General features: G+C 43.4%; 1 protein-coding gene across 2 annotated transcripts in view; it reads right to left on the reverse strand.

The window, feature by feature from the left end:
• Positions 1-27,263, reverse strand: part of ASTN2 (astrotactin 2) — a 479,279-nt gene that overhangs the window by 129,807 nt on the left and 322,209 nt on the right. For both annotated transcript variants that reach the window (XM_058159180.1, XM_058159179.1), the window contains exons 12-13: positions 21,845-22,011; positions 17,343-17,531 (exon numbers count right to left, since the gene is read on the reverse strand). In XM_058159180.1, coding sequence (XP_058015163.1) covers positions 17,343-17,531; positions 21,845-22,011 — 356 coding nt within the window. The remainder of the gene's footprint in view (positions 1-17,342; positions 17,532-21,844; positions 22,012-27,263) is intronic.

Consider the following 27,263-nt stretch of genomic DNA (forward strand, 5'->3'; position numbering starts at 1 on the left):
AACCGTACTGGCGATATTAGGGATTATCCTAATATGCAGGATCTGAGTTTTACCCTTAAACCATTGTTCTTTATCTACCAGGAAAGCTAGAAGCTAAAGAACTTCTCATACTAAAAGCAAGAAAATTCAAATTAAGGAGGCACGTCAGAAATTGCTTTGGGCTTCATCATGCGACTAACTTCTTTACGCCGTAATTTTTGTGTTTTCAGCAAGAATCGGTCCTCAAACAAGCCAGGGGCCAAATTCACCCGAGCAGAATTTAAAAATTCAATCTAAACAAAGAAAGGCACCGCAATCATTTTAATGGGGATGCTAAGGCCGTAACAACAATCTACGCATCTGTTTTATGTTTGAAATTAAAAGCAGTTTGGTTTGATGCCATCGTATTTGTTCCCTTACTTTTTTTGTCAGTGTGTTTTCACGGAACGATTCGTTCCAGCATATAAAATTTGCTTTAAAAAAAAAAAAATCCACACTAGAAAGACCGTAATTCAGGTAGCATCCTTCGGTAGGAATGCAGAATTAATGCAAATATATTCTAATGTTTATCTGAAAATCTGGGAATCTAATTACCATCTAAGTAAATGTTTCAAAAGTTTTAAAATGTTTTAAAACTTTGTAATGTTTTAAAAACATTTTTAAAAAGTTTTACAATGTTTCAAAAATATTATCATCAAAAGTAAATGACCAGTAAGGTGCGCAACATTAATTTCCTGACAGTGAGAACAATTAATCAGTGGAACAACTTGCCTCCAGAAGTTGTGAATGCTCCAACACTGGAAGTTTTTAAGAAAAGATTGGATAACCATTTGTCTGAAATGGTGTAGGGTTTCCTGCCTAAGCAGGCGGTTGGACTAGAAGACCTCCAAGGTCCCTTCCAACTCTGTTATTCTAGTCTAGTCTAATGAAAAGAAGGACTAGGGGAGACAGGGTAGCAGCCTTCCAAAATCTCAGGGGCTGCCACAAAGAAGAGGGAGTCAAACTATTCTCCAAAGCATCTGAAGGCAGGAAAGAAGCAATGGGTGGAAGCTAACCAAGGAGAGAAGCAACCTAGAACTAAGGAGAAATTTCCTGGCAGTTAGAACAATTAACCAGTGGAACAACTTGCCTCCAGAAGTTGTGAATGCTCCAACACTGGAAGTTTTTAAGAAGATGTTGGATAACCATTGGTCTGAAGTGGTGTAGGGTTTCCTGCCTAAGCAGGGGTTTAGACTAGAAGACCTCCAAGGTCCCTTCCAACTCTGTTTATTCTATTCCATTCCATTCCATCCCTGAGTTTTTTTTTTAATTGAAATTAACTTAAAGGAAGAGAGGACACCAGTCTATTTCTATACCATCTACGCAAAGAATAACTTACGTTCTTCTTCTCCTTACCAGATGTGTGGGGTTTCCATTCCCACCCATTTGGGAATTCATGGGAATTGAGGGTGGGATGGGCCCCATGGGTCCCCCACAATGGGGAGGCACTTCTGCTACTGTGCAAGAATACCTCCGAAGTCAGACGGTACCTTGGCACTGCACAGTAAGGAAGCGTTTCGACTTTGCCAACAGAGGGTCGAATTAAACAAATGTTTGAATTTGCACAGACCTCTCGTTCAGGATTAGGTGGGTAAATATATACCTAACAGGGGGAAATGGTGAAGTGTAACACACACCGGAGGATGTTAATTTAGGAAAGGTAGACTGTTGAGAGACACTGGGCTCCCTCCTAGTCTAAGAAAGTAAGAGAAAAGCTTTTGTGAAAACGGGAAAATAAATGTGAATGAAACTACTTCGGCTTTTGCCTCTGAATGTTAATCGTGAAAGGAGTTAAGACAGTGGTTCTCAACCTGTGGGTCGGGACCCCATTGGGGGTCGAATGACAATTTGCCAGGGGTCGCCTAAGACCATCGGAAATATGGGAAGTATACTTGCAAGTTGAGGAATCACGCTCCAATGGTTGACTTCACAAGCCAGCTGCAGGCTCTTCGAATCGCTAGCCGAATTCGGCTTCAGGTGCGATAAACTTAATAGGGGAGGAGTCTCCGCTTTAATGCCTCCATCCTCAAGGCAATCGCAAGCAGCTCAGATCGCTAGCCAATACGGTTTCAGGCGCGATAAACTTAATAGGGGAGGAGTCTCCGCTTTAATGCCTCCGTCCTCAAGGCAATCGCAAGCAGTTCAGATCGCTAGCCAATACGGCTTCAGGCGCGATAAATTCAAAATGAAAATAAATTTACGGTTGGGGGTCGCCACATCGTGGGGAATTGTATTAAAGGGGTCGCCACATTTTCGGGAATTGTATTAAAGGGGTCGCAGCACTATAAAGGTTGAGAACCACTGAGTTAAGAGATTTGGCTGATCCTTCCAGAAAAGCAGAAACTGAGAATCCAACATGAATCCAATTAACTAGGTGTTGTGGCCTGTCAACTGCTGGCCCCTCCAGCAGCCGAATCAGGGGAGGGGGAGGAGGCGTGGGAGTCGGGGTCATCATCAAGGCAACCTGAGGGCTCTGAGGGGGAAGAGGGAATGGAGCTGGCACAGAGAGAGAGAAAGACAGAGGCGGATCCTTGGCTATCTGTCAGCCCTCAGATGGAGAGTCTAGCCCCCAGGTCTGGAAGTGGCTGATGAGGAAGAGGAGGAACAGTTGGGTCCAGTGCCTGACGCGCGGATGCGCAAAAGGTAGAGGAGAGGAGAGCAGTGGAAATCTATGGGACGGTCCTTGGAAAGGAAGAGCCACTGCTGCTAGCGAAGCCCCACCCTAGCTCTGGGAATAAAAGGCAGGGGGTGGACAGTCAACAGCCCCCAGTTTTGGAAGTGGCTGATGAGGAAGAGGAGGAACAGTTGGGACCAGTGCCTGACGCGCGGATGCGCAGAAGGCAGAGGAGAGGAGAGCAGTGGAAATCTATGAGCCTGTCCTTTGGACAGAAGAGCCACCGCTGCTAGCGAAACCCCACCCTAGCTCTGGGGATAAAAGGCAGCGGGTGGAGATGAATAGATTTGGCAGACTTGCGGACAGCGGACAGACTTGTTACCCTGAGATGAGACAAAAACTTTTTGCTGGGGCTGCTGGCGCTCCTAATAAAGGAATCATTGAGTTAACTTCGGAGGGTTTGTCATGTTTGGTAAACTGAGTCAGAACACAAGGAGCAGTGGTGGGATTCAAATAATTTAACAACCCGTTCTCTGCTCTAATGATTTCTTCCAACAACCAGTTCACCAAACTGGTGAACAACTGATGAACAGAAAGTTAACAACTAGTTCTCCCGAAGCAGTGGGAACTGGCTGAATCCCTTCACTGACTAGGAGGATACCTTTTGCTCTACTGAGATCTTTTTTTCATTCTTTCAAAATGTGATCGGATTGTCTGGGAGAATGAAGGCCCCATATCCAGAAGACTCACAAAGCGGCGGCTTTAACAATTTCAGCTTGTCAGGAAGCAAAGTTGGCTTAATCCCATCCCCTTGTGTTGGAGTCAAAGGCAGGGATTCATTTTTAATTCCTTAATCCTGGGACTCTTGAATAAAAGATGGGATCCGTTGATGGATGGCTGCCCCAGTTGTGGGTGCGTTCGAGGTACGCTGGAGTGTGTATTTCTCTATCACTTTTGAAACAAGAATTAAGGAAGATAATATTCCAGGTTTCCCTTGGAAAGGTGAGGCATTTAATCAATCTCAGTTATGAGTATCGTTGTTCAACCGATTTCGACCACATGGCTTAATAATAGGAGCTAATGGTGCAATCATCCCGGGTTAAAATTTGAATCATAAAAAGAAGCAATAAAAAGCACTCAGGTCAGTTCATTTGACCCCAAGACAGGAGCTGCAAATTTCTCCTATTGTTTGGTGAAGCTAATATAGGGCTTGGAGGATACATACTGAATTAACTCACCCCCCCACCTCTGTCTCTCCCTCCCTCCCTCCCTCTCTCATGTTAGAGAATTGAAACTGACCTAATATATTTTCAGCACCCTGGACAGCAGATGGCATAGCTCAAAACCTAAGGAGGTTCAAGGTTGGTTGCTATTGGATGGGAGATGGGCCTGGGAACCCCGCAGCTGTAGGTTGTTATTTTTTGAAAAATCATGTCTGACCCATCACAACCCCATGGACAATGTTCCCCCAGGCCTTCCTGTCCTCTACCATCCTCTGGAGTCCATTTAAGCTCATGCCTACTGCTTGGGTGACACCATCCAGCCACCTCATTCTCTGCCGTCCCCTTCTTCTTTTGCCCTCCATCGTTCCCAGCATGAGGCTCTTCTCCAGGGAGTCCTTCCTTCTCATTAGGTGGCCAAAGTATTGGAGTTTCCTCTTCAGGATCTGGCCTTCTAAAGAGCAGTCAGGGGTTGATCTCCTCTAGGACTGACCGGTTTGATCGCCTTGCAGTCCAAGGGACTCGCAGGAGTCTTCTCCAGCATCATAGCTGTAGGATAGATTGGCAAATCGAACGTATGGGAGAGCTGAGGTGGCGCAGTGGTTAGAGTGCAGTACTGCAGGCTACTTCTGTTGAGTGCCTGCTACCTATAATTGGGCAGTTCGAATCTCACCAGGCTCAAGGTTGACTCAGCCTTCCATCTTTCCGAGGTGGGTAAAATGCACACCAGAACAACTAGACACAAGGACAGTTTTCCCCCCGAACACCATCACTCTGCTAAACAAATAATTCCCTCAACACTGTCAAACTATTTAGTAAGTCTGCACTACTATTAATCTTCTCATCATTCCCATCACCCATATCCTCCCACTTACGACTGTATGACTGTAACTTTGTTGGTTGTATCCTTACGATTTATATTGATATTGGTTGTTTCCTGATTGCTTATTTGTACCCTATGACTATCATTAAGCGTTGTACCTTATGATTCTTGATGAATGTATTTTGTCTTTTTATGTACACTGAGAGCATATGCACCAAAGATAAATTCTTGTGTGTCGAATCACACTTGGCCAATAAAGAATTGTATTCTATTCTATTCTATTCTATTCTATTCTATTCTATTCTATTCTATTCTATTCTATTCTATTCTATTCTATTCTATTCTATTCTATCCCATAGTATAAAGGGAACAATGCAATGTAGCAATTGTCTTTTTTAAAAGAAAGTTTGATCCTGTTTGACTTTTAAGGAAAAAAAAATAACACTTGGAACAATGTAAATTAAGGAGGGTGGAATTGAACCGAACAAGCTTCTTGGATGAGAAGCAAAATGTTTTCAGAGAAAACACGTCAAAAGTCCAGTCTCCTTTTGGAAAAAGCACCTTTGGTAGAAGAAATTGGGCTACTCTTTCCTGGGTGAAAAACAAAAACAAAACAGAACCCATGGCCCAGAAAGAGGGAAGTCATCCTTCCAGAGAGCTAAGCCATTGTTACAACTTCAGCCAGTTTTAGAATTACCATATTTTTAAGAGTATAAGACGCACCTTTTTCCCCCAAAAAGGAGGGTGAAAATCTGGGTGCGTCTTATACTTCGAATGTAGCCCTGCCCAGCTTCTCAAACGGAGGTTTTCAGAGGCTGAGAAAAGCATCAGAAACAAAGCTTCAGAAAAGAAGCCCCCAAAGAGAGCTTCAGAAAAGAAATCTCCAAACAGAGCTTCAGGAGAAAAATCCCTCAAACAGAGCTTCAGAAAAGTAGCCCCCAAATAGAGCTTCAGAAAAGAAGCCTCCAAACAGAGCTTCAGAAAAAAAGCCTCCAAACAGAGCTTCAGAAAAGTAGCCTCCAAACAGAGCTTCAGAAAAAAATCCTCCAAACAGAGCTTCAGGAAAAAAATCCCTCAAACAGAGCTTCAGAAAAGAAGCCTCCAAACAGAGCTTCAGAGAAAAAAGCCTCCAAACAGAGCTTCAGAGGTTTTTTTCCCAAAGCTCTGTTTTGGAGGATTTCAGAGGCTGAAAAAAAAGCAAAAAAAAAAAAAAGAAGAAGAAGAAGAAGAAGAAGCAGCAAGGCACAGAGCTCACAACCAAGGAACCTGTTGCTAAAATTCACCTCTGGGAACAGCTGATTGGGGGGGAGTGTATTCCAGGAGGCCGATCCACCTGCCAATCAGCTTTTTTTCTTATTTTCCTCCCCAAAAACTAAGGTGCATCTTATACTCTGAAAAATACGATAAATAGATTTCAAATACAAATCAGGCTCCTGAATTTCAGCACCAACTCATTTCATAATAAAATAGCTATTGACAGCAACGTCAGAAAGAGTTTCCCTGGATATGAGAATCCAGCATATAAACTCTGAGATTCTGAAAAAGGGGAGAAGATCAAAGAAAGGTTTGGCAACCTGCCAAGAATGTCTTCTCCAGCCGAGTGACACAATCTTTCAAAATCTTTTTTTTTTTTTAATGTGGCCTTTTCATCTAATATAATAATGCGTATATTCAGGAAAAGGGATGAATAACTGTGAGGATTCAAGACAAGACATGTGTAATAATGAACGTGTTTTTAGGGGTAAAAAAAAAAAAACCACACCTGACTTAGGTTAGCAAAAGTTCATATGCCAATACAAAAAAAAAGAAGAAGTTTTAAAAGTACCTTAAAAGAACAGGTAGGCCTCAACCTACGACCACAATGGAGCATGCAATTTTCGTTGCTAAGCAAGACAGTTGTGGAGTGAGTTTCACTCCATTTTAGTGACACTGGTTGTTTTAGGGAATCCCGGCAAACTGTTCAAATAATGATGTGAATTTGGCTTCCCCGTTGACTTTGCTTGTCAGAGGGTTTACCGATGGTAACCATATGACCCCCGGGATGACAGTGCAACAGACATAAGTACATGCCAGTTGCCAAGCGTCTGAATTGTGATCACGTGACTCCTGGGATGCGGCAATGGTTCTAAGCGTGAAAAATAATCTTAAATCGCTTTTTCAGCACTGTCGTAACTTTGAATAATCCCTAAAGGAACAATTGTAAATTGAGGTCTACCTGTAATATTTAAATAAAACCTTTACAGTGCTTTGATTGTACATTATTGGCACTGTACATTATTGGTGCTTTCCTAGGTTCCTGTGTAACCTCAATGTAAACATTCTTCTCAGTAATGCAAAGCAGGGGTGAAATGCTCCCGGTTCGGACCGGGTCGCCCGATCCGGTTGCGATGGTGGCAGGTGGTTCGGAGAACCGGTAGCAAAAATCCATGCCCCACCCCCGCCCATGCCCAGCTGAGTCGCGTGATCATCAGTGGGGTTTTTTTTTTACTTTTAAAAGCAATTTTTTGGCCAAAGAAAAAATGCTTTTAAAAGTAAAAAAAAAAAAAAGCCTTTGATGATCACGTGGCTCAGCTGGGTGCTAGTCAAGAGACAGGGGGGGGAGTCTGTTTTTCCTCCCAGCAGGCTTCCCTGAAGTTTCCCTGAAGCTTGCTGGGTGGAAAAATGGACTACCCCCCTCTGTTTTTTGGTTTGCCTAGCAGAGCCTGCTGGGAGGAAAAACGGTGTGTGTGTGGAGGGGTTCATTTTTGAGAGAGAGAGAGAGAGGAAGGAAGGAAGGAAGGAAGGAAGGAAGGAAGGAAGGAAGGAAGGAAGGAAGGAAGGAAGGAAGGGAGGAAGGAAGGACGGACTACAAACCTGATACTAGATGCAGCTTCAGAGGATAATCCAGGGCTGGAAGGGACCTGGAGGTCACCTAGTCCAACCCTTCTCCAGCAGGACGTCGCTAGTGAGTTTCTGTCTTTTGATCCCCCAGTCACATAACCACGCCCACCCAGTCACATGACCCCCCACCAAGCCACGCCCACCAAGCCATGCCCACAGAACCGGTAGCAAAAAAAAAATTACGAAGGAAGGAAAGAAGGAAAGATTTTTGTCTCTTAATATAAAGAGAGAGAATTCTTCCAGCCGAGAAAAAAACATGAATGAATTTCTGCATTGCACAGAAGAGAGAGAGAGAGAGAGGTTTGAAAATAAATCTGCAACATGTTTATGCCAAAATCTCAAAAGACAACGGTCTGCTCCCCTCAATCCCCATCAAATCTTCAAGCCCTCCTACAAGTCTTTCAAAACCTTCCCAAACCTGTTTCTTCCTCCTTCAAGGAAAACAGCTCTTACTATCATCCCCAATCAAGTGTTTCCTTTTCACTTCCCCCCTGCAAAGAAACCCTATCTGTTTCTGCAATTTGCCATTTCCCGCCCTTCTTTATTAAAGAAATACATTCAAGCCGGTTGCAACCGGTATCAATAAAAACCAGATAATAAATAATAAAAGAGCGGGGGGGGGGGGAGGAAAAACAACATTAAAAGTATGGGGGGAAATGCACCAGAGAGAAACAACATTACAATGATGAGTTCCGATCTTTAAACAAAAAAATGACTGCTAGAAAACCAACAAACAAACCCACAGAACAACTCTTGAATTATTTAACTTACTAGCTGGACGCCTGTGCTTTGCTATGAAACTATGTGATCGGGTGTGATAAACTGACACTTACAGCCTGAAACTTAATGTAGGAATGTGTAACTCCGTAGCATCAGGGGGTGTTAATGTAAGACAATTGGCAGTTGGAACAGAGAGGGAGGGAGAATAGAATGTCCCAGCCCGCAGCCAGATGAGTCACACACTGGCCATGCCCACGCCCAATTTAGCAAAGGGAATCAGAGCGTGTGAATATAAGGCAACTGGCAGTTGGGACAGAGTTCTTTACAGGTGGGGAGAGGGAGTAGAATGTCCCAGCCCACAGGCTGGATGAGTCACACTCTGGCCATGCCCATGCCCAGTTTAGGGAAGGGGTAGCCACAGAGAATGTTAATATAAGGCAACTGGCAGTTGGAACAGAGTTTTTTTCATGTAGGGAGGGGGAGTAGAATGTCCCAGCCTGCAGGCCGGATGAGTCACACTCTGGCCATGCCCACGCCCAGTTTAGGGAAGGGGAAGCAGCAGAGAGTGTTAATATAAGGCAACTGGCAGTTGGAACAGAGTTCTTTTCAGGTGGGGAGGGAGAGTAGAACATCTAGCTCCTTCACATCAGAGCGTGTGAATATAATACTGTATATGAAATACTAACGATCAGATGGCCATTTCGAAAAATCCTTTCTTAGCCAGCACCTAGAAGCCAAAAGAAACATACATGCCAAATTTCAAGTTTGTAGGCTTTACCGTTCTGGAGATCTTGTGATGAGTGAGTGGTATTTGGCTTTTATAGATATTTGATCCTTTGTCTACATTTCTTTCATAAAATGGGGCAAAAATCCCTTAAGAAATATCTCACTTAGTCACAGAAATGTTGGGCTGAATTGGATCGCAAGTTAAGGGCTACCTGTAATCTGTGCAAAGATTTGGAGGGTGGGGGTGGGGGGGGTTATGTTTCTTGATGAGTATATCCTTTTGATCCTCCTTTGAATAGAATAGTTGGAAGGGGACCTTGGAGGCTTTCTAGTCCAACCCCCTGCTCAGGCAGGAAACCCCACACCACTTCAGACCAATGGTTATCCAACATCTTCTTAAAAACTCCCAGTGCTGGAGCATTCACAACTTCTGGAGGCAAGTTGTTCCACTGATTAATTGTTCTCACTGTCAGGAAATTTCTCCTGAGTTCTAAGTTGCTTCTTTCCTTGATTAGTTTCCACCCTTTGCTTCTTGTCCTGCCCTCAGGTGTTTTGGAGAATAGTTTGACTCCCTCTTCTTTGTGGCAGCCCCTGAGATATTGGAACACTGCTATCATATCCCCCCTAGTCCTTCTTTTCATGAAACTAGATCTGCCCAGTTCCTGCAACCGTTCTTCGTATGTTTTAGCCTCCAGTCCCCTAATCCTCTTTCTTGCTCTTCTCTGCACTCTTTCTAGAGTCTCAACATCCTTTTTACATCATGGCGACCAAAACAGGATGCAGTATTCCAAGTGTGGCCTTACCAAGGCCTTATAAAATGGTATTAAGGCTTCACGTTAATATCACTGGGAGATACTGTGAGAATCTTTTGGTGGGGAGACAATTCGCCACCAAAAGATTCTCCCAGTGTCTCCCAGTAACCTTCCCTGGAGGCCGCACCCTTGCTGGAGGCAGGAGATTTTGCTGTAGTGACCTTGGGGATGCTCATCTGCATGCAAAGAAGCCAAATTATCGAAAACAGACGTCGGTGCCTGCAGGAGGCCCAGCCCGCTCAAGACAGATCGTGGGGAACTAATGCGGCTCTTGGATGGCAAACAGTCTTTTGTTCCTTTGCCCGCTGCTGCGAACTTCTCAGCGTGCAGCTGCACAGCCAACAGGATGGCCGGGGGAACCATCCATGGCCGACGGATCACCTCTCCACTTGGCTTCAGTGGCTCCGGGTTGCAGATCCTCTCCAGCGACTGACAAACCGTGCAGTACAATCTTTTCGGGGTGGGGGGAGATTCAGTCTGGAATCAAAGCGAAGGATGCTCTCCCATCCCAGATAGGGCTGGCTTTAGAATTGCGCAATTGCCAATAATGAGAAAAGAAGGGAAGGGAAGGATAAAGTAGGGAAAGGAGGGGAAGAGAGGCGGAGGGAGAGAGGGCAGGGTGAAGATGAGAAGAAAAAGAAGGAGGAGGGGAGGGGAGGGGAAGGATGGAGAAGAGAACAGGAGGGGAGAAGAGAGGGGAGGGGAGGGGAAGGAAGGGGATGAGAGGAGGGAGAAAGGGAGGGTAAAGATGACAAGAGAAAGGGAGAGGAGGGAGGGAGGGAAGGATGGAGAAGAGAACAGGAGGGAGAAGAGAGGGAGGGAGGGAAGGAAGGGGATGAGAGGGAGGGAGAGAGGGAGGGTAAAGATGACAAGAGAAAGGGAGGGAGGGAGGGAAGGATGGAGAAGAGAACAGGAGGGAGAAGAGAGGGAGGGAGAGGAAGGAAGGGGATGAGAGGGAGGGAGAGAGGGAGGGTAAAGATGAGAAGAGAAAGGGAGAGGAGGGGTGGGGAGGGGAAGAATGGAAAAGAGAACAGAAGAGAGGAGGGGAGGAAGCGAGGGGAGGGGAAGGAAAGGGATGAGAGGGGAGAGGAGACTGGAATAAACATTGCTGGCTTTAAAATTGTTCAATTGCCAATAATGGGAAAGAACGGAAGGGAAGGGAACAGGAGGAGGGAGAGGGGCGGTGGAAGAGGGAAGAGAAAGAGAAGAGAGGAGAGGGAAAGAGAAAGGGAAGGTAAGAAGAAGGGAGGGGAGGACTGGAAAGGGAGGAGGAGGAGGAGGAGGAGGAGAAGGGAACCAGGGAAAAGCCTTTCTGTCTCTTACACCAAGTGAAAAGATCAGAGACCAACAATATTCACGAGACTAAGAGACACAGTTGCTCTGGACCAGAGTAATAAATAAAACAATTATTCCGAGGTATTTCCATAGGGCCCTTTCTTTTGAAAACGAACGACATTAATTCACTCTTCACGCTTAATATTCCTCAAGAGAGCTACCTCAGGGGTGTTCAAAGATCCAAGAGGGCAGCCTTCAGCCTCTTCAAAGATGGAGTCACCCCCCCACCCCCCAAAAAAACCAACCCAAAACAAACCGTTTGTATCAAGGCTGGCGAATACACTCGGAGGTGAATCTGAATTCCCAGAGCCAAGAAAAGACGGGCAGTAGGAGGATATACAAGGTCTAGGATGACTGTTCTACAAATGACGTGTGGTGACTCACAACTGGGGGGTGTTTGTGCTGGGGGTTCGCAGGGGTTCAGTAGTAACTTTTATTTGTATTGATATTGGTTTTGCATCAAAATGAAGGACATTCAGACGCCACACTGTCCATGATATTGAGGTATGTTTAAAAATAATTAAAAAAACACATTACCTCAAAAAAGAAGAAGAAGAAAAGAAATAGATCCAGGAAGTGCATTAACCAGAGGGTTTTTTTTTTTTAAATTTGCATTTATATCCCGCCCTTCTCCGAAGACTCAGGGCGGCTTACACTATGTCAAGCAATAGTCTTCATCCATTTGTATATTATATACAAAGTCAACTTTTATTGCCCCCAACAATCTGGGTCCTCATTTTACCTACCTTATAAAGGATGGAAGGCTGAGTCAACCTTGGGCCTGGTGGGGCTTGAACCTGCAGTAATTGCAGGCAGCTGCTGTTAATAACAGACTGTCTTACCAGCCTGAGCCACAGAGGCCCTGATACTGCAAGAAGGAGGGGGAAAGAGGAGGATAGAAAATGCAGGAAGTCCCTGACTTACGACCCACAACTGAGCCCAAAATTTCTGTCGTTTTACAACCTTTCTTGTCAAGAGTTGTTCAGGGTATCGCACCAGGGAATAAGTTCGTCACACGGTTGTTAAGTGGATCTGGTTTCCCCCCCCCCAATTGACTTTGCTGGTTAGAAGGTCGCAGAAAGGGGATCGCGTGACCTTGGGACACTGCGACCATCGTAAGTATGAGTCGGTTGCCGAGCATCTCAATTTTGATCACGTGACCATGGGGATGCTGCAAAAGTTCTAACTGTAAAAAAAAAAAAAAAAAAAAGACCGGTCGTAAGTTACTTGTTTCAGTGCCATTGTAAGTTGGAACGGTCACTAAAGGAACGGTTGTAAAATCGAGGATTTTGCCTGGGTTTGCTTGCTGTGTCTCAGCTGCCCTCCAGCTTGTCTGCTGTGACCTGTGATATTTGGAGAGTTTCTTTAACCGGCAACAGGAAGGGAGATGCTGGGCGAAGGCTTTGAAATTAACTTGCCAAAACTTCCCTATAATGTTACGAGAATTCTTCCCTCATTGTTCAATGACCCGACATGGTGTTTGACAACTTTAACATAACCGCTGCTAAAACAAAAGCTTGCCACTTGAGAGAGGAGAAGCCAGATTACTTTCTGACAAGCATCAGAGAGAGAGAGAGAGAGAAGGAAGAGAAAGAGAGAGAACAAAGAATATATATATAGAGAGAGAGAAGGAAGAGAGACAGACAGAGAGAGAGTGAAAAGGAAGAGGGAGGGAGGAGGAAGAATATAAATATATATATACAGTACAAGAGAGAGAGAGAGAAGGAGAGAGAGAGAAAGAAGGAAGAGAGATATGGACAGAGAGAGAAGGAAGAGAGAGAGAAAATGAAGAATATATATATAGAAAGAGAGAAGGAAGAGAGAGAGAGAGAGAAAAGGAAGATGGAGAGAGGAGGAAGAATATATATATATATATATATATATATATATATATATATATATATATATATATATATATAATTATTATAATTATTATAATTATTATTATTATTATTATTATTATTATTATTATTATTATTATTATTATTATTATTATTATTATTATTATTATTATTATTAATAATAATATTTGTATACCGCCCATCTCCCGAAGGACTCAGGGCGGTTCACAGCCAATAAAACAACAGAAAACATATAATACATATAAAACAGCAAAAAGAATAGACAATTAAATTCAGTTGATGCCTTAAAACTTTTAAATACAAATTTAAAACCCCATTTAAACCCCCATTTAAATATATATACAGTATAAGAGAGAGAGAGAAGGAGAGAGAGAGAGAGAGAGAGAGAAGGAAGAGAGATAGGGACAGAGAGAGAAGGAAGAGGGACAGAAAGAGGGACAAAGAAGGGAGAGAGAGAGAGAAGGGAGAGATACAGAAAGTGAGAGAAGAGAGACAGAGAAAAGGAAGAAGACAAAGAAAGAGGGACAGAGAAAGAAGGAAGAAAGAGAGAAAGAGAAGGAAGAGAGACAGACAGAGAGAGAGAAGGAGAGAGAGAGAGAGAAGGAAGAGAGATAGGGACAGAGAGAGAAGGAGGAGAGACAGAAAGAGGGACAGACAAAGAAGGAAGAGAGAGAGAGAGAAGGAAGAGAGACAGACAAAGAGGGACAGAGAAAGAAGGAAGAGAGACAAAGAGGGACAGAGAAAGAAAGAAGAGAGAGAGGAAGAGAGAGAGAGAGAAAACCTGAATATTCACAAATTTCCACCGCCTGTCTCAGATTTGCATTTTTGACAAGGAGAAACCTTCCATCAAGCAGGAAATCAGACAGAACGAAGAAAAAGGGAGCTTATTTCAAAACATTTATTTCTCTCCAGATGGATTGGCGGGGCAGTTCAGCCTCGCTTTGCACGTTCCATAAAGCAAGCTAAAGGCCTCGCGTGTCACAATATGCCACACACATCGGCTTTTACTGACGGCAAATAACCGGGCGTCAGCAACCCAACTTACATCAAGACAAAAATAAGGAGGGAAAGAGAAATCGGCTGCAAACCCACGTTTGCTTTTCAGGTCTCGAGACGGCAAACTCGCCTTCCTAGAGAAGCTGAATAGGAACAGGAGGGTTTAAATATCCTAAAACACCAACCTCTCTGTTTTTTTTTTTTAAATCTCCCGCGTTCTTCTCCCAATACGGGTAGTCCTCGACTTAGGACCACGATGGAGCCCCCAAATGTCTGTTGCTAAGCGAAACTGCGCTCGCGAACGGAGTTTTGTAACCCTTTTACGACCTTTCTCGCCACCGTTGTTAAGCGAATCGCTACAGTAACACGGGCTTTGAACGAATCTGGCCTCCACGTCGACTTCGCTCGTCAGAAGGTCGCAAAAGGGGGGGGATCGCGTGACGTGACACATACACAACCCCGGGACCCTGCAAGCGTCATAAATGTGAATCCGTTGCCAAGCATCCGCATTTTGATCCCGTGACGGTGGGGGGGGGAGGGGGAGGTGCCCCAATGGTCGTAAGTGTGAAAAACCGCTTTTTTTCCGTGCTGTTGTAACTTTGAACAGTCCCTAAACAAACTGTTGGAAGTCAAGAACTATTTGTATATTCTCCACCTCGCAACCTCGTCCATCAACATTTCCCCCCCCTCTTCAATTGATTTTTTAAAAATAATAATGATGATGATGATGATGCTTTGACAATGTACCTCTCTATCTCTGAAGCCTTGAACCTGTAATTTCTACCTGGCCTCTTCTCACACACACACACCCCTCTTCTTTTCTTGCAGGTAGCAAAAGATGCAAACAACCTTCTGAAATAATTACTCCACCCAGACAGAATGCTGAGCTGCTTAATTATTATCAGCAGCTCAGTTGGTTAAGGGCAGGAACATCTTCAGTCTGCAAATCTCCCAGCTCTCTCCCTCCCTCCCTCTCTGTTTCTCTTTCTCTCTTTCATTCTCTCCCTCTCTCTTTCTCTCTCCCCCTCTGTCTCTCTCCCTCTCTCCCTCCCTCTTTCTTTCTCTTCTCCTTTTCTCTCTCTCTCCCTCTCTCTCTCCCTTTGCCTCCCTTTCTCTCCCCCTCTTTCTATTGCTCGTTCTCTCCCTTTCTCTCTCTCTCTCTCCCTCTCCCTTTCTCTCTCTCCCTGTCTATTTCTCTCTCTCCCCCTTTCTCTCTCTCTCTCCCTTACTCCCTCAATTTCTCTCTCTCTCCCTTTCTCTCTCAATTTCTCTCTCCTTTCGCTCTCTATTTTTCTCCTTTTCTCTCTCTCTCCTTTCTTTCTTTCTCTCTCTCTCTCTCTATTTTTCTCTCTCCCTTTTTTTCTTGCCCTTTCTCTCTCTCTCTTTCTCTTTCTCTCCCTTTCTCTCTCTATTTTTCTCCCTTTCTCTCTCAATTTCTCCCTCCCTCCCTTTCTCTCTCTCTGCCCCTCCTCTCACTCGTCTCTCTCTCTCTCTTTCCACATTATTAATTAGACTCCACTCATAATCTAACCATTGAGCTCACGGGTATCTGCTTCCCCCATGCTGCAAATCAACACAATGGTTCCTTTGGGGGGGAATCTTTTCCCCTAATTATCCCCCCCCCCCAGAGAGGATACCAAGGCCAAGGAATGTTCCGGACCACCCACCCACTAAAAAAAAACACACACACTGCTTTTCTAAGGTGACACAAATAGCCTTAAGATTTGCAGGATCATCAAGCTCTTTTCGGCGGGAGGTGGGGAAGAGAGAAAACTGAGAAAGGACTGGCTGACTCAGCAGTCAACCTGGAAGAAAACTCATTGTGCAAGCTGTCATGTTCGCAGCTGTCTCTCACCATGGCTCGCTCGACTCTTCAGCCGGTCATTGAAAGCCCAACAAATCGCGGACAGAACTGAGCATCCATCCATCCTTCTATCTATCTATCTATCTATCTATCTATCTATCTATCTATCTATCTATCTATCTATCTATCTATCTATCATCTCTATCTATCATCTCTATCTATCTATCTATCTATCTATCTATCTATCTATCTATCTATCTATCATCTCTATCTATCATCTCTATCTATCTATCTATCTATCTATCTATCTATCTATCTATCTATCTATCTATCTATCTATCATCTCTATCAATCATCTCTATCTATCTATCATCTCTATCTTGAATTAGACCAATTCTTGAATACAGCTCGACTGTCTGGAACCCATACCACATTTCTGACATCAATACAATTGAGCGTGTCCAGAAATATTTTACAAGAAGAGTTCTCCACTCCTCTGAATACACCAAAATACCTTATGCCATCAGACTTGAAATCCTGGGTTTAGAAAATTTAGAATTACGCTGCCTTCGACATGACATGAGTTTAACTCATAGAACCATCTATTACAAAGTCCTTCCTGTCGAAGACTACTTCAGCTTCAATCGCAACAATACATGAGCACACAATAGATTTAAGCTTAATGGTAACCACTTCAATCTTGATTGCAGAAAATATGACTTCAGTAACAGAGTTGTTAATGCTTGGAATACACTACCTGACTGTGGTCTCTTCCCAAAATCCCCCACGTTTCAACCAAGCTTGGGGGATTTTGGGGGATTATTGACCTCACCCCATTCCTAAGAGGTCTATAAGGGGCGTGCATAAGAGCACAAGCGTGCCTACTGTTCCTGTCCTATTGTTTCCTTTTGTTATATCCAATTAATATAGTTATTATATACTCATGCTTATATATATGCTTATGTATTGTTTAGTTATTTCATGCTTATGCTTATATATACTGTATGACAAAATAAATAAACAAACAAACAAATCTATCTATCTATCTATCTATCTATCTATCTATCTATCATCTCTATCTATCTATCGTATCTATCTATCATCTCTATCTATCTATCTATCTATCTATCTATCTATCTATCTATCATCTCTATCTATCTATCATAACTATCTATCATATCTATCTATCTATCTATCTATCTATCTATCTATCTATCTATCTATCTATCTATCTATCCATCCATCCATATCTATCTATCCATCCATCCATATCTATCTATCATTATCTATCTATCTATCTATCTATCTATCTATCTATCTATCTATCTATCTATCTATCTATCTATCTATCTATCTATTTATTTACAACTGCCCAGAATCTTTGGGGGAAATGGGGAATATAAATAAGGAAAGATGGACGTTCCAGATGCTTACATATGTGCACCCCTCAGGAAAAACAAATCTGCATTCATCTACACACAAACACAGCCTCTGCACTGTTCACAAGAAGATCGGGTGTGAACGGAGCTTACCTGAAGGTCATCTGGAAGACCTGGCCTTGGTTGACATGTTGGGTCCTGTTGTTGTAGCCATGAAGCATCTCCCCAAAGAGAGTGTCGTTGAAGTTCACATCCGGCTTGAGACACTTGGGGCCCTCACAGATGTCCGATAACAGGAGGCAGGACTTGCCATCTGGAGCCAACTTGTACTCCTCGACGCAGCTGAAGACCAAACACAGAGAAAAGTCCTCAGCATTGGTGCAAAAACACAACAGAAGAGGTCAAATCCAGCTCAATCATATTGTAGCCATCGCACAACTGGAGTTCCTCCAGATGAGGTGGAAGGGTAACTCCTAGAATATCAAAAGGGCTAATTTGGAATGAGGTATTCCAAAGGCAAACTATTTTGTATGTTTTTCCTCTCTGAGAAGTTGACTTCGATGAAATAATACAAGGGGTGGCGCGGTGGTTAGAATGCAGCATTGCAGGCTAATTCTGCCAACCGCCAGGGGTTCGATCCCGAAGGGCTCAAGGTTGACTCAGCCTTCTGTCCTTCTGAGGTTGGTTAAATGAGGACCTAGATTGTTGGGGACAATAGGGTGATTGTGTAAAATGGTTAGAGAGTGCTGTAAAACACTGTGAAGTGGTATATAAGACTAGGTGCTATTGCTATTTGATAATTATAATGGTAGACACATTAAATTGCTGAGTATTTTCAAGGGAAAAATCTCTTTCTATGGATCAGTTCTTCTCAATTTTTTTTCTTGAAGTTCTCTTAAGAGGGCTATGTCAAAGTATTTTTATTTATTTATTTATTTTACTGTCACAACAGCATATATAAGCATAAGCATGAAAATAACTATATAATATATAAGCATATATATGAGCATAAGTATGTAATAACTATATTAATTGGATATAATGAAAGGAAAAAATAGGACAGGAACAGTAGGCACATTTGTGCTCTTATGCACGCCCCTTACAGATCTCTTAGGAATGGGGTGAGGTCAATAGTAGACAGTTTTTGGTTAAAGCTTTGGGGATTTTGGGAAGAGACCACAGAGTCAAGTAAAGTATTCCAAGCACTGATGATTCTGTTACAGAAGTCATATTTTCTGCAATCTAGATTAAAGCGGTTAACATTAAGTTTAAATCTACTGATTGCTCTTGTATTACTAGGTTTCGATTTATGAAATCCAAGAAGTTAATAGAAGAATTATTAATGATGTTTTGGGGAAATAAATATGGGGACTAGACTTCATTTAAATATTTCAGAATGGGATGGAATAGAATTTCTTATTTTATTTAGAGGCAGAGGAAGATGACAAGAGGGAGTAGTCTTTGCGAGTTCAGGACTACTCCTATGTAAGATGGAAATGTCTATGTGATTGCTGGGCAGCTTCAAGAAAGGGTTTTTAGACGGTCTGACCTCTGATTAAAAGTAATATAGAAATATGTTCAGATTTGCAAAATTTAAGAAGTTAATAGAAGAATTATTAATGATGTTTTGGGGAATTAAAATACGTCCGAAGACGTCTCCGTGGTTGTGTGGCCGGCACGACTCAACGCCAAAGGTGCACGGAACACTGTTCCCTTCCCACCAAAGGTGGTCCCTATTTTTTCTACTTTTTTTATTAGATACGTGCAAATGACAATTAATTTTAAGAAGGAGAAGAAAATATATTGTATAGAATACAATGAGGGGTGAAATTTGAAATATGTTTAAGGATGTACCTGACTGATAATCTGTTCGCAATGATTTTTTTAAAATTATTATTATGCTTATAAAAAAATAAAAAAACTTTTTGAAAAAAAAAAAGCAAGGCACCCTATCCCATTTCAGGTGGTTCTCCAGTCATCCTGTAATATACGCCTAGAGAAGCAGTGGGTTGCAGATTATGTTACTACCGTTTCGCCCCGCGCGCCCAGTTCGTATGCGCCTGCCTTCTGCACATCTGCCCAACCTCAAAAATGTGTCTAAATTAGGTGAACCTGAATACCACCTCTGGACTATAGCAATGTCATTTTCCCCCCATATGGGTTTCATGCTTGGTTTTGTGTATTTGTGTAAAGATGTAGTGTGATCCAGTGGTGGGATTCAAACAATTTAGCAACCTGTTCTCTGCCGTAATGACCAGCTGGGTAGTCAGTGGTCATGTGACCATGTGGGTGTGGCCTACTCAATGTCACTCACGTTGATGGGCGTTTCACCTTAGCTGTTACAATATAATAAGGGTTAACCAGAGAGGCAGTTTCTGTAAGCAGGGCGATAAAGATTAGGCTAGAAACAACACCAGAATGTTTCAGTTCCTTACAGGATTAGCTCTTTAAAGTGGGAAAAAAACAAAATAAGATTTGTTCCAACAACCGGTTCTCCCGAATAGGTGCGAACTGGCTGAATCCCACCACTGGTATGATCTTTTCTCTATATGATGCAATTCCACTTCCTCTTTTTTAAGATCTGTTTCCGCGTTTACTGTACCTTCATGCCACTGGTTACATATTAATTAAGTAAATATTAATCAACTGGCTAATTAAGTCATTCAGTTGCCCCCCTCCCCTTTTTTTTGTCTCAGCAGAAAAATAAATTAAAACCAGACCTAGATCTAGGGTGCAGAATGTCCCTCCGGCAATCCAGGTAGAATTAGAAATACTCCCGATGTTTTGAAAAACAGGGCTCTACCTGATGCATTTTCCTCCTCTTTATTTCCCTTTTTTTTTTCTTCCTCTGAGCTGTAAAACAATTCACACAAAACCAGGGAGTGGTGAACCCGACACCCCAGGGAGCCGCCAAGGGCTGCAACACAACAAAATTGCTGCCACCTGAGCACCTGGCGGGTGTCAGGCTTTGACAGATGTTTCATGGCGGTCGCTGTTAAGGAAGCGCTTCTGCTGCAGAAAAATACCCTTCGCATCTTGCTGAAGGTCAAAAATGAAGCGGAGGTGCTAGATTTTTGCCGCAAACTGAAAACAGCAAATAAAACGGGAGGAGGAGATGCAGGGAAAGGAAGTATGTCGTGTCGACACAGCTGTGTCCAAGACAAACAGTATTGAACAAACTACAAGGGCTCTGAAGAGGAGAAATAGCCCTTGTTAGTGAATGGGTGAGCAGGGTACCCATCGGGTGAAGAATATGGAAGCTTTCCATAAGGCTTCCTTTAGCCATGTTTACAAAACGCAGCATCTAGAATGGCTTCCTGAGACCTATTCCTTCCCTGCCTGCGTTAAACAGAGGGATAGGATGGAGTTCATGTGACGTGCCGGTACCGCTTCATCGTGCCTTGGTAAGACCACGCTTGGAATACCGGTATCCAGTTTTGGTCGCCACAGTGTAAAAAAAAAGACGTCGAGGCAGTTGTCACACAAAGGTCGGCATCTACGGGCCGAGAACTGGAAAAGGTTTGGCTTAACGCACCCATGTGCTGAGAATACCCATCCTCTTTAAACAGACTAAAAATAAATAGTAATAAAGTGAAAGATCAGTGAAGAGAGAGAGAGAGAAGGAGGGAGGGAGGGAGGAAGGGAGGGAGGAAGGAGGGATGGAAGGAAAGAAGGAAGAAAGGAAGAAGGCAGGTGGAAGGGAGGGAGGGAGGAAGAAAGGAAGGATGGATGGATGGATGGAAGGAAGGAAGGCAGGTGGGAGGGAAGGAGGGAGGGAGGAAGAAGGCAGGTGAAAGGGAGGGAGGGAGGGAGGGAGGGAAGGAAGGAAGGAAGGAAGGAAGGAAGGAAGGAAGGAAGGAAGGAAGGAAGGAATGAGAAGAAGAAGAAGGTGGGTGGGTGGGTGGGTGGGTGGGTGGGTGGGAGGAAGGAAGGAAGGAAGGAAGGAAGGAAGGAAGGAAGGAAGGAAAGAAGGAAGGAAGGAAGGAAAAGAAGAAGGTGAGTGGAAGGGAGGGAGGGAGAGAGACAGATCTGTCCTGCAAAAATATTTAACCAGGTGAGGTTAAGTGTGAGGCTGTCATGTTTTCTTGGAAAAAGACTGTGAGATAGATTGCATTAATGGGGGAATAGAATCAAGAGCCTCTGGTGGCTCAGCAGACTAAGTTTGTCTGCTATTAACAGCAGCTGCTTGCAATTACTGCAGGTTCAAGTCCCACCAGGCCCAAGGTTGACTCAGCCTTCCATCCTTTATAAGGTAGGTAAAATGAGGACCCAGATTGTTGGGGGCAATAAAAGTTGACTTTGTATATAATATACAAATGGATGAAGACTATTGCTTAACACAGTGTAAGCCGCCCTGAGTCTTCGGAGAAGGGCGGGATATAAATTCAAATTAAAAAAAAAAAGATCACCTGAAGTGTTATTACCACTTTATAATGCCTTGGTAAGATCACATCTGGAATACTCCATCCAGTTTTAGTCACTCTAGACTTGAGACTCTAGAAAGAGTGCAGAGAAGAGCAACCAAGAAGATTAGGGGACTGGAGGCTAAAACGTATGAAGAACGGTTGCTGGAATTGGGTATGTCTAGCCTAATGAAAAGATGGACTAGGGGCGACCTGATAGCCAAGTTTAGAAAATTAACCCTTCTTCCTTACCCACAGAACATGTGGATGGTGCTGGAGGTTGGGTCCCACAGGAGAGGGAGGGTCTGCTGAAGGCACAGCTGCTCGCAACCACCATTGAAGCCATCTGAGCAATCAATCCCCTTTGAGTAGTCAAAGCAGCCGGTCCCATCTTTCATGGGTCTCAGGTCCTCGGGGCACTGCAGGAAGAAGAGAAGGAAAAGAGAATTCAGGTGAGGTGGGAGACCGGCATGTTGGGCTACCATGATGTCAGCTGCTGTGGGAAGGATTCAAAATAATGACCGATGGGGGAATCAAGGATCGTTGGGAGACCTGCAAGAAAATTCAGAACACAACAATGGGGTTCATCCCCTGAGAGTCCTTTTTTGTGGAATGTCCTTGATTTAGTACCAATAAAGGGGGATATTTCTAGATTAGGATTGAAATGGAGGAGGGGTCCTTGGTGTTCTCTGAGCTTGGTTGTTTTCTTGTAGAAAGTTTGAGTAATAAAATGTCTGCAAGAAAACAACCAAGTTCATGGAGAATAGAATAGAATAGAATAGAATAGAATAGAATAGAATAGAAACAGGAATAGGAATAGGAATAGGAATAGGAATAGGAATAGAATAGGAAAATTAGAATAGAAATATGAATAGGAATATAGAATAGGAATATAAAATAGAATACAAATTAGGAATAGAATAGAATAGAATAGAATAGAATAGAACAGAGTAGAATAGAATAGAATAGAATAGAATAGAATAGAATAGAATAGAAATAATACAAATAGGAATAGAATAGAATAGAATAGAATAGAATTCAATTCAATTCAATTCAGTTCTTTATTGGCCAAGTGTGATTGGACACACAAGGAATTTGTCTTCAGTACACAAGCTCTCAATGTACCTAAAAAATACATTCATCAAGAATCATAAGATACAACAGTGATAATCATAGGATACTAAATAAGCACTCAAATCATACTAGAAAACTAAATAAAACAATATAAATCATAAAGATGCAAACAACAAGATTATACTCATAAGTAGAAAAGGAGACAGGTAATAGGAAGGTTGAAAAAATAATAGCAATACAGTCTTAGTAAATGGTTTGACAGTGTTGTGGGAATTAGTGTTGTGGGAATTAGCAGAGTGATGGCATTGGGGGGTTTGGGGAAAATGTCCTTTTGTCTAGTTGTTCGGGTGTGCAATGCTCTATAGCGTCATTTTGAGGGTAGAAATTGAAACAATTTATGTCCAGGATGTGAGGGGTCTGTAGATATTTTCACAGCTCTCGTTTTCACTCGTGCAGTATACAGGTCCTCCATGGAAGGCAGGTTGGTAGCCATTGTTTTTTCTGCAGTTCTAATTATCCTCTGAAGTCTGTGTCTGTCTTGTTGGGTTGCAGAACCAAACTAGACAGTTATGGAGGTACAGATGACCGACTGAATAATTCCTCTTTAGAAATGTATCAGTAGCTCCTTGGACAGCCACATCGAGAGCATCAAGGACTCCCATTCCTTGATTTGGCCTAACTTTGGTTGAGGAACCCTCTTTGATTCAATGCATGGGTTTTCCACACTTTTACAGAACTCCTTAGCACCGTGGATCTCAACCTTTATAGTGCTGCGACCCCTGTAATACAATTCCCCACGATGTGGCGACCCCAACCGTAAAATTATTTTCGTTTTGAATTTATCGCGCCTGAAGCCGTATTGGCTAGCGATCTGAACTGCTTGCGATTGCCTTGAGGACGGAGGCATTAAAGCGGAGACTCCTCCCCTATTAAGTTTATGGCGCCTGAAGCCAGATTAGGCTAGCGATTGTGAGTGATTGCAGCTGGCTTGAGAAGGAGACATCAGAGCAAATATTTCTCTCTTTTTTAATTCATCGCGCCTGAAGCCGAATTCGGCTAGCGATTTGAAGAGCCTGCAGCTGGCTTGTGGAGTCAACCATTGGAGCACGATTCTTCGACTCGCAAGTATGCTTCCCATATTTCCAATGGTTTTAGGCGACCCCTGGCAAATCGTCATTCGACCCCCAACGGGGTCGCGACCCACAGGTTGAGAACTGCTGCCTTAGCACAACAGAAAGCACAGGGGTCACCCCTGCGCCAGTCAAAGACCTCAAAACACTGCAGTGTGTTGCAGATGCTCTCGATCAAATAACCCTGAGCAAGACTTCTACGGTAGCCTTTAACTTGGCAAAGGACAATTCCTTTTTCTGCATCAAAGCTACAATGGAAACCTGCTCTTTTTACAAAATACGGATAACGTTATCTGCAAATAACAGAATGACAGTGTCGGGAGGGACCTTGGAGGTCTTCCAATCCAACCCTCTGCTCAAGCAGGAAACCCTCAATCACTCCAGACAAATGGATGCCCGATCTCTTCTTCAAACCTTCCAGTGATGGAGCACCCGCAACTACTGAAGGCATGTCATTCCACTGATTGATTGATCTGGGATTATAGGATAACAGAATACAGAATTGGAAGGGGCCTTGGAGGTCTTCTGATCTAACTTCAGGGCAGGCATAAAAAAACGAGACAGTGGTAGAAGATGAAAATATTTCAGGCAAAATGGATTTATCCTCTCCTACTAATTTCTTCCTAATGAGAAAGAAGGACTCCCTGGAGAAGAGCCGAATGCTGGGAACGATGGAGGGCAAAAGAAGAAGGGGACGGCAGAGAACGAGGTGGCTGGATGGAGTCGCTGAAGCAGTCGGCGTGAGCTTAAATGGACTCCGGAGGATGGTAGAGGACAGGAAGGCCTGGAGGAACATTGTCCATGGGGTCTTGATGGGTCACACATGACTTTGCAACGATAGATAGATAGATAGATAGATAGATAGATAGATAGATAGATAGATAGATAGATAGATAGATAGATAGATAGATAGAAGATAGATAAATAGATGATAGATAGATAGATAGATACATAGATAGATCCAAGGGACTCCTGCAAGTCCCTTGGACTGCAAGGCGATCCAACCGGTCAGTCCTAGAGGAGATCAACCCTGACTGCTCTTTAGAAGGCCAGATTCTGAAGAGGAAACTCAAATGCTTTGGCCACCTAATGAGAAGAAAAGACTCCCTGGAGAAGAGCCTAATGCTGGGAACGATGGAGGGCAAAAGAAGAAGGGGATGGCAGAGAATGAAGTGGCTGGATGGAGTCACTGAAGCAGTCGGCGTGACCTTAAATGGACTCCAGAGGATGGTAGAGGACAGGAAGGCCTGGAGGAACATTGTCCATGGGGTTGTGATGGGTCGGACATGACTTTGCAACTAACAACAACAACTAATTTCTTATTCCAGGTCTCCCTCACCCATCAAGGTTCCTGAACGTCCCAATCTTTGCTTCCCTGGGCAAAAGCAAACAATCTCTTGGAAATCTTTGGGAAAGCCTTTATCCCTCAAATTGAGGTGGAAATAATGCAGGGGGTGAAACCCAGCAGGTTCTGACAGGTTCTGGTGAACCCGTAGCGGAAATGTTGTGTAGTTCAGAGAACCGGCAAATGCCACCTCTGGCTGGCCCCAGAGTGGGGAGGGAATGGAGATTTTGCAATATCCTTCCCCCAGGAGTGGGGAGGGAATGGAGATTTTGCAGTATCCTTCCCCTGCCGCGCCCACCAAGCCACGCCCACCAAGCCACGCCCACAGAACCGGTAGTAAAAAAAAATTGGATTTCACCACTGAAATAATGGTTAACAAACCAATACCGTTTCTCAACATGCTGAGTGAAGTCCAAAATGGACCAGGCATCAGTTGCAAACCCTGCTCTGAAGAAAAGTCTAAATTTGCTTTAAGGCACAGAACAGAACACAATAACAGAACTGAAAGGGACCTTGGAGGTCTTCTAGTCCAACCCCCAGCTCAGGCAGGAAGCTCTGTACCATTTCATTGTCCAGTTTTTTCTTAAAAACTTCCAGTGTTGGAGCATCCAGAACTTCTGGAGGCAAGTTTTTCCACTGATTATTTGTTCTCACTGTCAGGAAGTTTTTCCTTAGTTCTAAGTTGCTTCTCTCCTTGATCAGTTTCCACCCGTCGCTTCTTGTCCTGCCCTCAGGTGCTTTGGAGAACAGCCCGACTCCGTCTTCTTTGTGGAAGCCCCTAAGATATTGGAAGACTGCTATCATGCCACCCCTAGTCCTTCTTTTCACTAGACTAGACCTACCCAATTCCTGCAACCGTTCTTTCTATATTTTATCCTCCAGCCCCTTAATCATCTTTGTTGCTCTTCTCTGCGCTCTTTCCAGAGTCTCAGCATCTTTTTTTCTACACTGTAGCCACCCCACAATATAAAAAATTGTGTGTTCCTATCGGGCATCCTACCAGAGAAAGTTAGTAAAGAAAATATATATATTTGATTATACATGTAGTAACTGCAGCGTGGATAGTATTTGCGCAAAGATGGAAAACAGAGAAAATCCCTACAGAGGGGGAAGTAATTAAGAAAATATTGGATTGTGCAGAAAGGAATAGACTGACTTTTGACAATTAAAGAAAGAGAGGAATCAGACTATTTTAAGATATGGGGACAATTTTACTATTGGTTAGAGAAGAGATATATGTAAGGTAATTGATAAATGTATTAATAGTAAAGCAAGAAATGTGGGAGAAACGGTATAATAAACGACACGATGATATTATGAAATGATTTAATATTGGAGGAACAAGAAGAAGACAACACAAAAGAGATGTACTCAGATGATACACTGACTGATCGATTATGTACTGTACGTTTATTTGTCTATAAAATAAAATAAAAATGTAAAAATTGTGCGACTGCCTCAACGTGCATTGCAACGGACACTTTAGGCGTTGGGATTTCGAATAGACATGTTCTCATTTTCTAACCAGCGAGCCTGGCCTCCCTTTGATGAGCCCTTAATGCATTTATTCCAGCCAAAAAATCGGATAGCTGTTTTTAATTTTAGTTTCCCAGCAAGCATTTTCCAATACCGAGTGGTTAAAGCGGACATTAATCAATGCCCTCCCTTATTAAGCAGAACTCTTATGTTCCCCTCCAAGGCCTCCTATTATTTACTTCTCTGAAACCTGTACAAAGACAAAGAGGTGGAGGGGGACGGAAAAGGAGAAAGACCTACCATCCTACCATCTTTGGATGGTAGGAAGAAAGCAGAGGAAGAATTCACTTACCTTCGCTACCGGTTCGCAAATGTACATGCGTGCATGCCACCTCTGCAATGCGCAGGACCTTCTGCGCATGCGCAGAGCATCAAAAACGGGACGTGATGACGTCCGGGTGGGTGGGTGGAGCCTACTGCAGCCGCAGCTACAGGTTTGGCCGAACCGGATAGATCCAACTGAATACCACTACTGGAAGAAGGTAACAAATGGGGCTGAGCAACGGTTCCAGCAAGGGTTTGATGGGATTCCTGAAGAGAAGCAAAAATCCCAGCTAGCCCAGAGCTGCAAGAAGTCAAGTTACAA

The sequence above is a fragment of the Ahaetulla prasina genome, chromosome 16 (genome assembly GCF_028640845.1).
Source record: "Ahaetulla prasina isolate Xishuangbanna chromosome 16, ASM2864084v1, whole genome shotgun sequence".
NCBI lineage: Eukaryota > Metazoa > Chordata > Lepidosauria > Squamata > Colubridae > Ahaetulla > Ahaetulla prasina.